The sequence below is a fragment of the Emydura macquarii genome, unplaced genomic scaffold (assembly GCF_026122565.2).
Source record: "Emydura macquarii macquarii isolate MOO-44397 ecotype Brisbane River unplaced genomic scaffold, CSIRO-AGI_Emac_v2 contig_1363, whole genome shotgun sequence".
Lineage (NCBI taxonomy): Eukaryota > Metazoa > Chordata > Testudines > Chelidae > Emydura > Emydura macquarii.
Window position 1 is genome coordinate 14341531 of NW_027131500.1, and position 14486 is coordinate 14356016.

The window sequence follows — 14486 nt, forward strand, 5'->3', positions numbered from 1 at the left end:
TCTCTCTAGTCTGGAGGAAGAGAGATGTGGGTTTCCATCCAAAGGAAGTGATGGCTATATCTGAAACCTTAAGAGGGTTAAATCTGAAACTGACACAACAGGCCTTATCCTGTACCTTAAGGATCACTGAGCAGTGTGCCAAGATGTGTATTGTCAAATGCCCTCCATCAAAAATGCCATGCCTCTAGCTCTTAGATGTTTAAATATAGGGTCTGTTAGCAAAAACACAGAATGCTATGATATGTAATCTTGATGGTAGTATTAACAAATATGTCTAATATTCTGTCTGTCTTCAAGATTCTTGAAAATGGATGTCTTAAGATTGACTCCTAAATCCATATTTAGGAAACTTAATAAATGGCTTTTTTTTTTTTTTTTTTTTTTTTTTAAATAAAATGCTGAGCGTCCAGCAGCTCCAACTGAATTCAATGGTTGCTCAGCATTTTTTAAAAAATCCATTATTTTGATGGATCCATTATTTAAATATTGATTTAAGAACCTAATTTTAGGCATCTGATTTTGGAAGTCTTGCTATTAAGCTTCTGTTATAAAGAGAAAGTATTTGGGGTTATGTTCAACCTACCATCTTCCCAAACAAAATTTCTGATCCCACTGGAATCACAGATTATAACTTGTATTATCACCATCTAAGCACCAACAAGACACACAGTACCGTACAGAACAGTTAATATAGTCCCTGTCCAGAGAATTTACATATTGGAAGACAAAGTGCACTGTAGAATCTAGAAAAAGAAGCTACCTCAGGAATCAAAACCAGAAAACACATCTAGGGAAGCAGCAACTCAGGTAAAAATACTACAGAAGTATTTTAATGGTGTTAATTTATAGGTATTAATAAGGCCAATAATTTTTACACATACAAATTTAAATTAAAAAATATACACATTCCTGATTGTGTCATCTCTTGGACCTCTGAATGAAATTTTTAAGATGAGCTCTTTGACAGGTACCCACCACACAGTGAATATTTCTCATTGGAAACTACTCCTAAATTTTTCTGTAGAGTAACCTTAATTCTGTAATCTTTGTGTGTGTGATGTAAATCAAAATAAGTTTATAAGAAGAATCTAACATTCTCACTTCTTTTTGGTCTGGCTTAGATGCAATATGACTGATTTATTTTTACCAGTTAATTTGACGTGGGGAAGGCTTTTCAAGATATTATCTGTTACACATAACCTACAATTCAATCAATTATACATGGAAGCTATTTAAGTACAATTTTAATGGCACACAGTCACCTCAAAGGGCAACCTTCAGATATGTGCAGCTCCCAATAAATTCATTTCCCCTAGCTTCCAAGAATATCTTTTGAGCCACTGATTTAGAATAAGGTGCCTACCCTTTGTAAATTAATCCACATGTCTGTATTTCATTTCCTTCAAATAATTTTTCAAACTGCTTAAATAAGTTATCAAATTCAACCTTTCAGAGATTCATAGATTTTTTAAGGCCAAAAGGGGGCATTATATGACCATCTGGTCTGACCTTCATAATATAGGCCATAGAACCTCACTCTAACTCTGCACCAAGCACACAGCTTCTGGTTGAGCTATAACATATCTTTTAGACTTCAAGTGACAGAAAAATCTATGACATCCCTAGGTAAGATGTCCCCATGTCCCCTTCGCTAAAAATGTGTACTTTATTTCTAGTCTGGATTTGTCTATCTTAATCTTCCAATCTTCTCAATATGCCTTTTCTGTTAGATTAGAGACCTACTATCAGAATCTCTTCTCCACGTAGGTGCTAGTTGGGAAGGATTAAATCACCTCTTAACCTTGTCTTGGATAAACTAAATAGACTATTCTTATGTCTTTCACTATAAGGCATGTTTTCCAGTCCTGGAATTATTCTAGCTCTTTTCTAAATCCTTTCAATTTTTCAAGTGAAAAACTTTTTGAAGTGTGGACACCAGAACCACATACAGTATTCTCACAAAGTTGGCTGGAAAATGAATATCCCATTCCTGCAAAATAATTTCTACTTCTGAAAAAATTTTGCCCCAACTCTGGACAAAACATCAAAAATGTGAAATGTTGAATGGGGAAGGTTTTCATGAAAAAATCTGTTTCAGGAGAACTGCAATGGAATTCTTCAGTTCCCCAGCCACACATATGGTGGGCTCTTCCCAATTTCACTCATGAAACTGACAAGAGCTTTCTACCCTTGCTGCCAGAGAGGAAGAGCGCAGGTTTGGGGCAGGAGGATGAGGAGGGAAGAGAAGGAGAAAAAAAAAAAAAAATCAGGAAGCTCAGACATGGCGGCCCACTGAGAAAGCTTCTGTCAATTTCACTGGCCAGAAACAAAAATTACAAGGCCTTCTGGAAAGCAGATGGGGAACTGTTGTTTCTATTTTCCCAACAGAAAAAAAAAATTCTGAAAAATTGAAATTTTCCTGTAGAAAACTTCAGCTTTTCAAAAATGGCATTTTTAGTCATTCTAACGAAAAATTGTTAACCACTTCTACCTACAAATGTATAAAGGGTAATGCCCCCTCTCAACCATTAATTGGTTATTTCCCTGCTTATGCATCCAAGAATTGCAAGAGTCCTCTTAGCTACAGCATAACACTGGGAGTTCACATTTAGTTAGTTATTTACCCTTAAGTCTTGTTCAATATCACTGCGTTCTAGGATACTGCTACTGCTCATTTTGTAAATGTGACCTACATTTTTTCCTAGATGTACACCCATGCATTTGGTTGTATTAAAAAGCATGTTACTCAAATGAGGCCACTTTACCAAGCAATCCAGATCAGCCCTTCCATTGCTGTACATGAGTCTGCATGGCAAGTCAAACAAAGGTAACTACATAGTGCTTCTGGCAAATAATCTAGTCTATTAACATTTATTTGTATTGTGGTAGCACCAGGGGACCCCAGTTGGGGAGGAGTTCTCCATTTTACTATGTTCAAACATAACAAAATGACAATCCCTGCCTAGAAGAGCTTAGAGTCCAAGTATAGAGACACCTACAAAATTTAAGTAGTATCAGGTTCTGTAGCTGCCAGCACAGAGATTCGTATAAATAGAACATTTCTGAAAATTAAAATTCAACTGCCTCTAATACATCTTCTTCCTCATTCTCTCAGACACACAAAGATTTGCACTAACAATTTTCACTAAGTCTTAGGAGGGCTGGACTACATTGTATTTGAACCCACATTCAAATCATGTATACATTTCCTCAATAAGAAATGTAGCAAAACTCAAGAGAACAAGACACAGGGTTAAAATCAAGGAGCCACAAAATAAAGTGGAAAAACTGCTGGGTATTAAAGGAGTTAGGAGTGATCTCTTTAGACATGGACCAATTCATCTGTACAATAGATTCTACCAAAAGCAGCAGCAGAAACTTCCAATGTATTGAATAAACAGCACAGACACTAGTTATACTGGGAGATAAACCTAAATATTGTAATATTCTGCCCGTGTGTCTTCCATCTGACCTTCCTTCCATCCCAGATATTAAAAAAATTAACACTTCCCTAGTCCTGCTCTAGAAGAAATGCAAAAGAGGAAATGAGGAGAGAGGATTCCCTTTCTGCACTAAGTCACATAGCTTAACGCCATGCACCCCTGAATTCTTTGCTATCTCATGCATAATAGGACATGAGCGGCTCTGGAGGATTGAGTACTGCTGAAGAATATTTTTAAAACCTTTCATTTCCCCCCCAGGAATATAGGAAACACTTGTTTCAAAGAAGCTAACTGGCCCAGAATTACATTCCAGGCAGGAACCAAGTGTTCATTTTCCATTTCTTTAATGACTTAAATATCACTATTAACAGCACTGACTTTAAACAATACTCCTTCTAACATTAAAGTTAAACTGGTTATTTGGCTCCAAAAAGGTTGTCTGTTTATAAAAAGTAATGTGTCAGGTCATTATATTTAGTATTACTTTCACCACATCCTCCTCACCACCACCACTGCTCAGCCTTCACCTTTCCTTTCCCCATCCCAATTAGCCTTGTTCCACTAGATTCCTGCTGTTGCCCTTCAGCCTCGTTCCACGTACATGATTTTCAGCCATTTCAGGCTCTCTCTCATGCATAGCTGGCATTTGCATACCACCATTAAAGAGAATATATTTTTAAAGGGATGCTATCAGTTCATTTAGACTCAAAAATTTCCATTCTTTAAAGTTAATCCCATGCAACATCCCTGAAGGATACCTTTCATTAGCAATACTCATGCTGAGGCTCTCAAGACACACACAGCTTTCCTCTCAGCTGTTTAAGACATTGTGAAACACTATGCTGGCAAAGGGGCGACTGCTATTTTTTCCCCTGTGGCAATTTAAAAATAAAGACTACTAATCATGTCTGGCAGTCTGACTTTATCTGTGTTTGTGATAACAACCAGTGAAAACTTCTAATTTGACATTTCAGCGTTAAGAATGTTGTTCTGAGCTAAGTGTCTATTGGTCTATTATTTTTGTTATAAATTGCAGAATTTTTGTATTCTAAATGTTTCAGGGTTCTGGGGGTGATTTGGTGGTTAAAGGTTACATGCTAGGGCATTTTTATAAACATACACTCTCAACTCTACTCCAAACATCCACTGAGCCAAAGATTCATCACCAGCTACACATCTGAAGGGTGCCTTCTGTGTACATATCTCCTCAGCCTGAACTGAACAGAACAGAAGGGAGTGTCTGTCAGTTAGGGCCTCACAAAATTATGGGGCGGGGAGGAGCAGCGTGAAGCAAGAGACATGTCACAGTGAAGCACTATTCCTTGATGAGCCCCTACATTTTAATGAAGAAATCCAGGAAAACCTAAGAAATTTAATTCTGTTTGGAGCAGTATTAATGCCCTTTTCACTCCACTGTGTCTACTGCAGGAGCTGTCTTCCATCGCAAAGAAGGGGAGTGTGTAAATCCTGCTGAAGGCAGGTCCAATTGGAGGACTATTCCTATGTCCATGGGCCAAGGGCTCTCTTCCCTAAAGATCCCCAGGATTTGTGGAGTGGGAGGCCTTGTGCTCTCTAAGTGTAGAGACTTCCAAAGCCCTCCCTCTTACGTGGACAACATACATTAAGCTATGCAACATAAACCTTGTAGAACTAGAATAAGTCTGTTCAGGCTAAAAAAATACCTTTTTTTAAAAGGAAATACATAGACTGGTACTGCATATGATTCATGCTCCTTTGATACATTAATATGCTTTAAAAACAGTAGTCAGACTTCAAAGGAACATCACTCTCTTATCAATTTTAGTAATCAAATTCTACATACATGTGCCTCAAAGCAACATAATACGTAAAGCACAATCACTGCTCAAAGGTGACCATTGCATTGCAAGGAAGTAAAGACCATTTCCTAACTAGGCTCTTTCTGCTTGATTTTACGTCCACCTTCAAAGTACATGGAAATCAAGAGAAGTAAAGGAAGATTTATTTCTCTAAAACGAGAAACCAAAATAAAACCTAAAACCTTCACTTAGGATTCAGGCCTTGTGAACAGGGGGATAAGTTGTAGCTATTGCAGTTTCCATAACAAAGAAATAATAAGGCAGTCGTACCTAACCCATATCCTTCATAGAGTTGTCTTTCATGCTCTATGGTCTGTTTGATGATCATCTCTCGGGAACTGTGCTGCTTTCCCTGTCTGCCTTTAATGCTGTTATGTAACTCAATTTGCTCCAGCTCACCAGCAAATCGATGTAAATATCTGAAAGACAAGTTTAAGCTATGAGATGTCTTGCAGTATTTTAATAAAACTGTACTGGTTTGGTCATTTGCCAGGGAAATATTTACCAGTTATCTTTTTTTGCCTTCTGCACCACGACTAAATATGCCACAGACTCATATCTTGAATTTAATGCGCAAACTGCAATGTTCTTCCATAACAGAAACTCTGTTTAGGCTGTGACCTCTAGACTCTTACCCCTTAGGCTTAGCAGAGTATAGCATGTCACATATTGTAGACAAGAATCTCTGGGAGAAAGGTGGTTAGTGCTGTACTGGGAGAGCTTCCAAAGGATACTGGATCATGATGAGAGAGCAGATTTTGCTCCTACGTGTTTGTTGTTATAGTCAGCTCTACTTGCTCCATCTATAGCAAAGGTTCATAGATTCGCAGGCCAGCACGGAGCACTGTGATTTAGTTTGACCTCCTGCATAACACAGGCCATAGAACAGGCCCAAAATAATTCATAGAATATATCTTTTGAAAAAACATACAATCAATTTAAAATTTGTCAGCAATGGAGAAGCCACTACAAGCAACTACAACACCATTACAAATTCACAGCTTATTTCCAGTCTGATTTTTGTCTAGGTTCAATTTCCAGTCATTGGATCATGTTATACCATTCTTTATTGATTGAAGAACCTGTTGAATATTTGTTCCCTATGTAGATACTTAAGTATATTCAAGTCACCCTTTAACATTCCCTTGTTAAGCTAAATAGATTGAGCTCTCTGAGTCTATTGCTATAAAGCATGTTTTCTAATTCTTTAATTGTTCTCATGGCTTTTTTCTGAACCCTCTCCGATTTATCAACAACCTTCTTGAATTGTTGACACCAGAACTGGACATAGTATTCCAGCAGCAGTTGCACTAGTGCAACATATCTACTTCAACTTGAGAATCCCATTTATGCATCTCAGAACTGCATTAGCTCTCTTAGCCACAGCCTCACACTCACATTCAGTTGATTATACACTATAAAACAAACATCTTTTTCAAAGTCACTGCTTCCCAGGATAGAGTACCCATCCTTTAAGTACAGTCTACATTCTTTGTTCCTAAATGTATACATTTAGTCACGCTAAACAGTGTTTGCTTGCACCCAGTTCACCATGCGATCTGAGTCAGTGACCTGTCCTCTTCATTATTTACCACTCCTTCAATTTTTGTGTCATCTGCAAGGTGAGTTTATCAGAGTTTATGTTTTCTTCCAGAGCCTTGATAAAAATATTAAATAGCGAAGGGCCAAGAACTGATCCCTGGAGGACACCCCTGGAAACAGACGATGATGATTTCCCATTTACAGTTACATTTTTAAACCCATCAATTAGCCAGTTTTAAATCCATTTAATAGATGCCATGTTAATTTCATATTGTTCTAGTTTTTTAATCAAAACGTCATGTGGTACCAAGTCAAACGTCTTAGAGAATTTTAAGTATATTATGTAAACACTATTACACTTATCAACCAAACTTGTATCCTCATAAAAAAAAAAAAAAGTCAAGTTAGTTTGACAGGATGTATTTTTCCATAAACCCATGTTGATTTCCATTAATTACATTACACTCCTTTAAATTCTTTATTAATCGAATTCTGTCTCAGTCGCTCCATTATCTTGCCCAGGATCAATGTCAGGCTGACAGGCATATAATTACCCAGGTCATGTTGTTTATCCTTTCTAAAAATTGGCACATTATTAGCTGTCTTCCAGCCTTCTGGAACTTCCGCATTGCTCCATTAATGGTCCAGCGAGCTTCTCAGCCACCTCATTTAAAACTCTTGGAAGCAAGTTATTTGGACATGCTGATTTAAAAATGTCTAACTTTAGTAGCTTCTGTTTAACATCTTCCAGAGATATAAATGGAATGGAAAGAGTGTTCTCATCTGCCTTTTTCCCCAAATACAGAACAGAAATATTTATTGAACACTTCTGCCTTTTCTGCATTATTATTGATAATTCTACCATTTTCATCTAGTAATAGACCAATACCACTGTCAGAATTTTTATTGTTCCTAATGTATTTTAAAGCTGCCTCCTTAGCAGATTTATCCTTGTATCCCTTTGCTTCCCTCATCAATTTTCTATAATTCCTAACTTCTGATTAATATTCGTTACTATCAACTTTCCCTTTCTTCCATTTGTTATATATATATATATTTTTACAGCTGCTTTCATTTCTCCTCTACATCAGGTTGGATTTTTAAGCAGTATAACCTTCTTTCTTGATTGCCCAACACTTCCCATTATAAGACCCGGTTTTCAGTTACTTATAACTAAGACAAACTTTAATCACTTGGGCAGAAATTTCTCAGGCCAGATTGAACTTTTCTGAATATTCAGCTAAAATGGTTTAGCCATTTCAGAGATGAGATTAGAGAAAAATGTTATTTTGCCTGTATTAAACATTTGTACTATCATTTTTCTGAGAAGCTCTGGAACAAAAACTTAAAATTTGGTGGGGAGAAGATGGGTTGCCCTATTGTCAGAAAAGTTACTTTTGCAATTCCTGTGAAACAAACAGCGAAATCTGATTAAGATATGAGCCTATGAAAAAAAAATCACAGTTGATATATGTTCATTAGAGATCTGTTAAGAGTTCAGAAGCTAAATTCTCCAAAGACTGTGTCAATGCTCCAGCATGCCCCAGTCCATGGGCTGTATGTAAATACTGTATCATAATGGTTATACACAAGAAGTCAGTCAAATTAAGGTTACACAGGCAATTGTAATTCTAGCATTTCCTAATTTTTGGGTACTTGACTTTGCAACCTTAATAATGTTATTTTAATGTAGTGTTTTCTATGCAAATGTTTTTTTACTTAAGTGTAACCTGTCTTAAGTGATCATTCTGCAACCCAGAAAAAAAAATCACGTGTTGCTTGCTGTAAGTGGTCTTTCACTAAAAAGTGAAACTAAAGTACTCTGGATACATTGAGGATCTCTTAAAGTCTCATATCATCATTTACTCTGCAAAAACTTTAAAACATAACATGGGGGCAGATCCTATAGTATACATCAGTAGTGAGTCTGTCCCAGAGCTCCACTGGAGAATCTCTTCAATAATGCAGGTTTCATTGAACTGTGTAGGAAATATGCCATAAATACTGAGGGTAAAAAGGAATTTACCATCATGAGATATGTATGACCTATCAAGAGATGTAGTTAACAAATGAACAATGTGGAAACCTTTAGTACATATATTCTTATGTAGCGTAATGATATACTCCACATAAAGATCCCCACTTTTGAAACAGCTGTAGTGCTGTTCAGCTGGCCTTTCTAAAACAGAATGTGACAAAAGGCAAGAAGTGGGGCTAAGGGAAATAGAACCTGTAAACTTCACTTTCACCAACCAATGAGACTAACACTTTAGATTTCCAATAGCCACATGATTGGCAAAGATAAAAATGTATCCATTTTAATTTGAGGTTGCCTTCATTACATATGCAGGATTATAACACTTGAATGGAAAAGTTCCTCTGGTTATACTATGACTTCATCCAGTAGTACCAGCATGGTTATAATCAATTTATGCTAATGAATATTATCTTCAATATTAATAAATCAATAATGAGATTTCTAATAATAAAATATGAAAGGTAAATATTTAGTATATGTAAGATTCATCTAATTTTACCAGTCAATCAATCTTATTTCCAACAACAACAAAAAAAACCCTTTTTTGCTATTTTATACCCCATTCTTACCTTTCAATTAGTTCACAGGCTTCTTTCTTTGAGTAGTCTGCTTTGCTGGGATCAAGGTGACTTTGAAACCATTGCAATTTTTCTCCTACAAGAACAAACTGGGTGTTAATTATTACAGTAGCACCATGTGGCAGTAGCATAGATCAAAGCCTGTCAACGTTCCCGCAATAAATCCCATTTTTCAGGGGTTTAAAATTCAGTCATAAAAATTTGCCTCACTATGGTACAAGTCCAAGGTCTTAGCCTAGGTATGAAATTAATACAAATAATAGGTTTCACCCAGCTGTCATTTTTAATTTGGGGGAGGAGGAGGAGGATGTTTTCTATCCTCCTTTACTAAAAAAATAAATTTAAAAAAATTGTTACAGTACTGGAAATCAGGAACAATGTTAAATTTCCTTTTTTTACACAACTCAATTCTTCAGCAATCAATAAACAAAGTATATTTTTTCAGGTAGTAAAGTGCAGAGGAATTAGATGAACATCTTAAAAGTGTGAAAAAACATTCTGTAAATACTGCTTGTGAAATGTTTAAAAGTACCAAAAATCATTTTCAGATTAAGTTTTATTACAACACGATGAAAAAATATCACCACGGTGGATCAATATAAAGACAATCAAACATGTCCTGGACAAACTGTCAAAAGTAGAAACTTAGAGCGGTGGTATGAGAACCTTGGCTGAGGCCTTTTCATTCCCTGACGAACAGATTTGCACACTTTAAGGTAAATTAGCAAGGTAAAACATCAAACTCTTAAAAATACTGTATCAAACTGTGGTCTGAAATTTACCAGCCTTCCAAGTTGCTGTGTGGCATCTCTGCTTAACAGTCCACAAACATCTACAGGAGATGATGCAAGTAAAAACTTTGGAATAGGCTACATCTAATAATATGGACTGACAAGGCTCAATTGTATTAATGAAACAGAGGTTTGTTCTGTAGTATGCCAAGTTGCGCAGTCCTACAGTCAGCCATGATGAAGTCCATGTGTGTTGCAAAGACTAGGCACAAGTGAAGTCAAGAGATCTCATACAATTCTTATCTCTGAGTTCACTGGCACTTGCCAGGTTGAAGTGAAAACATCCAAGATATTCTAACAGTTATACAGTTTTTAATAGATTATAAAGACAGTCCTTATCCCAAATATAGAACAATTGGATAGAATTCCTTTCCCAGAAAGTCTGTAAGACTGAAGTGATAAGGCAAACCTTAATTCTGATTTGAACCAAGTAGCTTATGATACTCACCTACAATACTCAGACGCAAGGCTTTTTCATTCTTCAACCTGGAAGACAGAAAGTGTACACACTAGTCAATCATTTCCCAAGAGAAAAATCAATGGAAAAGCTGAGTGAAAACATGTCAGCACGATTCCACTTCTAAAACCTGCCAGTATAACAACGTCTGATTTCCTTTTTTATGTGAGAGCTCCAGTTAATTCAGCATTTCTATTCTCTACTTCTAGCATTTCACTAGTGCTTTGTTTAAAGCAATGGCAGAGGGAGGAGGGGGAGGAGAAGGCAGAATAAAAAGGTATTTATTAGATCCTATCCTATAAATATTTTATTGTGGCAAGTAGATAGAAATAAGTGTTCTGATATCTTCACAAAGCCAGCCGATGTCTTTTACACTAAAATTAAGATAATCTGTCCCAAAAGAGTTTTTTTCTCTCTCATTCTGAAGCCTCGTCAATTCTGAAGGCTGCATATGTAACCTGTTGTTCAGTATTTGTTAAATGCCCCCACTCCAGTGGAGGGTTCACAAAAGATACAAGTCTCCTAGTGCTACTAGCTGAAGGAGTTGCTCAAGTGGTAGAAATTCATGGTTTAACCATTGGAGAGCTCAGTTCCACATTGGTCATCATTTTGTTTCCAGCATGTCTGGGTAAGTATACAAAAGTATTATAATTATTTGTTATTTGGGCACTGTAAAAACTATTATAATAATGGCTGGTTAACACAGTATTAATCAGTATTTAAAGGTTTATTAACTTTTTTACAAAGAGTGTTTCTTCGTGTGGAGGGAAAGAGGAAAGGAGTAGAGAGCACAGAATTGGAAGCACATCATGAGAAGCAAAGCAAGCAGAGGATTTTGAAGGAGGAGAACACAGAAAGGGCAATCTCATTCCATACACAGGTAACAGCTTGAAAAAAAGACAAGAATGAAAAGAGATGACAAAGTAAGCAGCATGGACAGATGATATAGATTTTACAAAATAAAATAGTGTGTTTCAAATATTTTTAATAATACAAGTCAGCTCATTATTTGTATGTATTAGTTATATCAGAAGCTTTGCATTTTTACTTAGTCATCTTCAGTGTTCGCCATACCTTACATGACAACACATGAAGACAAAAGTGCATGTCTACAAAGTGTTGCCATGAAGAAAATTGGGATGTCACACAGAAAAACAGCCTAACAATGTAATCTATGTAATCCCTCCCTGACTGTAAATGCTAAATACCATATACAAGTTAGTTTGTACTAAGTTATTGTTCAAAATCCACTAAAAGTTATTTGTTTTGGGGGGGTTCGGTTTCTTTCTTTCTTTTTTTTGGGGGCGGGGGAGTGAGGGGAGAACACGTGTTATTTATATGATTGGCACAGTACTCTGCAAGAGGAGATCAGAGTGGGCGCAGGTTAAAACCAGGTAGATCCCAAATGAGAACATATTAAACTCCTAAAAGGTCACTCTGTCATTTTGTGGAATCACTGACTGGGGAGGAAGGAAGTGGGGGCTCCTAGAAATTAAAGTAGTATGTTCTAGTCAAGAGCTGAACACGAGGAACTCTTCCAGTGAATATTAGGACTTGTGGAAATTGTTGCAGTGACAGCAAAGGAGCCTTTATCCACAAAACTAGCAGTTTTCTCAAACTGGCCCACCACTGTGGATGCAGGACTGAGCCATGCAGAACTCAACAAGTGAGAGCTTGTGGGGATGAGGAACAGTTGCCCATCACAATCGGCTGCAGTTTGATAAAAATACACAAGTCAGCCACTCCACCTATACCCTCCGATGTCTACACTGCAGTTAAACACCTGCAGCTGGCCCTGTCAGCTGACTCGGGCTTGTGGGGCTTGGGCTGTGGGGCTGTTTAACTGCGGTATAGACATCTGGACTCAGACAGGAGCACAGATAGATTGTATATAGCAGATGACTAGGAGATGAAACTGTGGTTCTACTCTGAAAATTGAGACTAAACTTTGGTTCCATGTTTGTATCTCAGGTTCCATGTCAAGTTTCCTCAGTTTATAAATTAAGAGAATTTTTTTCTTGATTTCCTCTCCTATAAATTTACAATTGAGTGGATATATTTTCCTGCACTTTCTGTTTCAGGCTGTTAAACACTTGCGGTGTTTCCCTTTACTCATGTCCATTTTTCATTAGCTGATCCAGCAACTATGTCTGCAAAGCACTTCAAGATCCTTCCATATGAAAAGCCCTTTATAAAAATTTAAATCCTCATTCTTTTTTTACATTTGGCATTTTGAAGTCTTCACTTTTGCTTATATAAACTGAAAACAGTTAATATTCTACAATTCCAGAGGGAGAGAATTTGTAAGCAAGAATAAACTTTAAAGTAGTCCTTCTGCTAACAGCACCTTGATGAGCTCAGGAGAAATTAAGATGGCAAGACATGAGACACGCTAGAGAAAAAACAAAATCACTTCTAAAAGGAGAGCATTTAAGATTGCTACACGCTTCCAAAGGGTCATTTCATGTCAAATCAAGAAGTACTGTACCATAAAAAGCCTCTCCATCTCAGGTATATTAGAATGGCAAATTTGCAATGGAAGCATGCAACGTATCATGAGTCTCTTAAATACTTTACAACATATGAGCTACAAACATTGTATCCTTACTAACGCCTGGTCTACACTGCTGATGGTGTTGACGGGAGATACACAAGCTGCGTGCTGAAACTTGCATATCTCCCCTCGACTTATTAACATTCCCTTACCACAGCGTCTCCGCTGCATTGACAGTAAACACCCTCTGGTAGACACAGCGTAACTCTTTTCTGCGGGGTGGGGGGGAAGGAGCGGGGGTGTTACTGCGTCGGCCAAAGAGCACTTCTGGGATCAATTGTGCGGGTCTCCACTGCCCGCTCAATTGATCCTGCTGCATCAATCCGTGGAGCCTGACGCAGCGCCCGCAGTGTAGACATGCCCTTAGAATGAGAAAAGACTAGCATTTAGTCAACTTTGATTATCAGAAGCACTATAGGCTAACACAAGGCAATATATTTGTATAATATAATTACAGTTACACAGCACTGGACTTGATATATAGCTACTGATACAAATTTAAAGGAATGTTCCAGTATGTTCTGTTTCTGCCTATAATGCAGACAAATGCAATAATTCCCTGGCAACAGTGAATGAACTGTCACTATCAAGCTAAATTATCTTTAGAATTATTCAGTACAACTGCCAAGCTGCCCAAGACCATAAAGGTCTACATATAGAGTAAGAGAAGTATTTTTAGCAGTACACAGAGGAAGCATTTTTTTTTAAAACTAAACTTAGGGGAGAGAAGAGGGTTCATGTGTGAGAGAGCACGTATGTGGAAGTGGATCAGATCTTTGTAGAATTTGGCAGATTCTTTGAAACCAACTTTCCTATCGGCCATTTTATAAAAAGTCTCCAACTGCTTTTGCTCCTAATGAGAATGAGGCAATTGCTTTGTAGTTTTTGCACCGTGTGTAAAGGTAGTCTCTAGTCAATGGAAGATTGTCAGATTCCCAGTCCTGTCACATTTCAAAGTGAATGCCTGCATAAAACAGAATGCATGCAGGAAGGTGTCTGTAATACACTTAACACAGTTACTTAGTAAAACTAGTCTTCTTTCCCCAAATGTTGAAACAAGTATTTGAGGTTGCTTAGGAATAAAGCTACATAAAGTTTCTCTAATTTTGTGCATGTGCACTCACAGCTAATTAATAGTGAATATAAAGATCCATGGGTCTAGAACCCAGGCCCATAGAGCTACTAGGCAATTGGCACCTCCAGGCTGCAACTAACCTGTGCTCCAATTCCCATGATCCCTTGCGG

The 14486-nt window shown here is 37.3% G+C and overlaps 1 protein-coding gene across 4 annotated transcripts in view; it reads right to left on the reverse strand.

Moving 5' to 3' along the window:
• Window positions 1-14486, reverse strand: part of TMA16 (translation machinery associated 16 homolog) — a 43074-nt gene that overhangs the window by 16107 nt on the left and 12481 nt on the right. For 2 of the 4 annotated variants that reach the window (XM_067551800.1, XM_067551799.1), the window contains exons 3-5: window positions 10679-10716; window positions 9431-9515; window positions 5552-5700 (exon numbers count right to left, since the gene is read on the reverse strand). In XM_067551800.1, the coding sequence (XP_067407901.1) occupies window positions 5552-5700; window positions 9431-9515; window positions 10679-10716 (272 nt within the window). Of the gene's footprint in view, window positions 1-5551; window positions 5701-9430; window positions 9516-10678; window positions 10717-13393; window positions 13604-14486 lie in introns of all 4 variants that reach the window. The other 2 variants (XM_067551798.1, XM_067551801.1) reach the window with 2 other exon arrangements.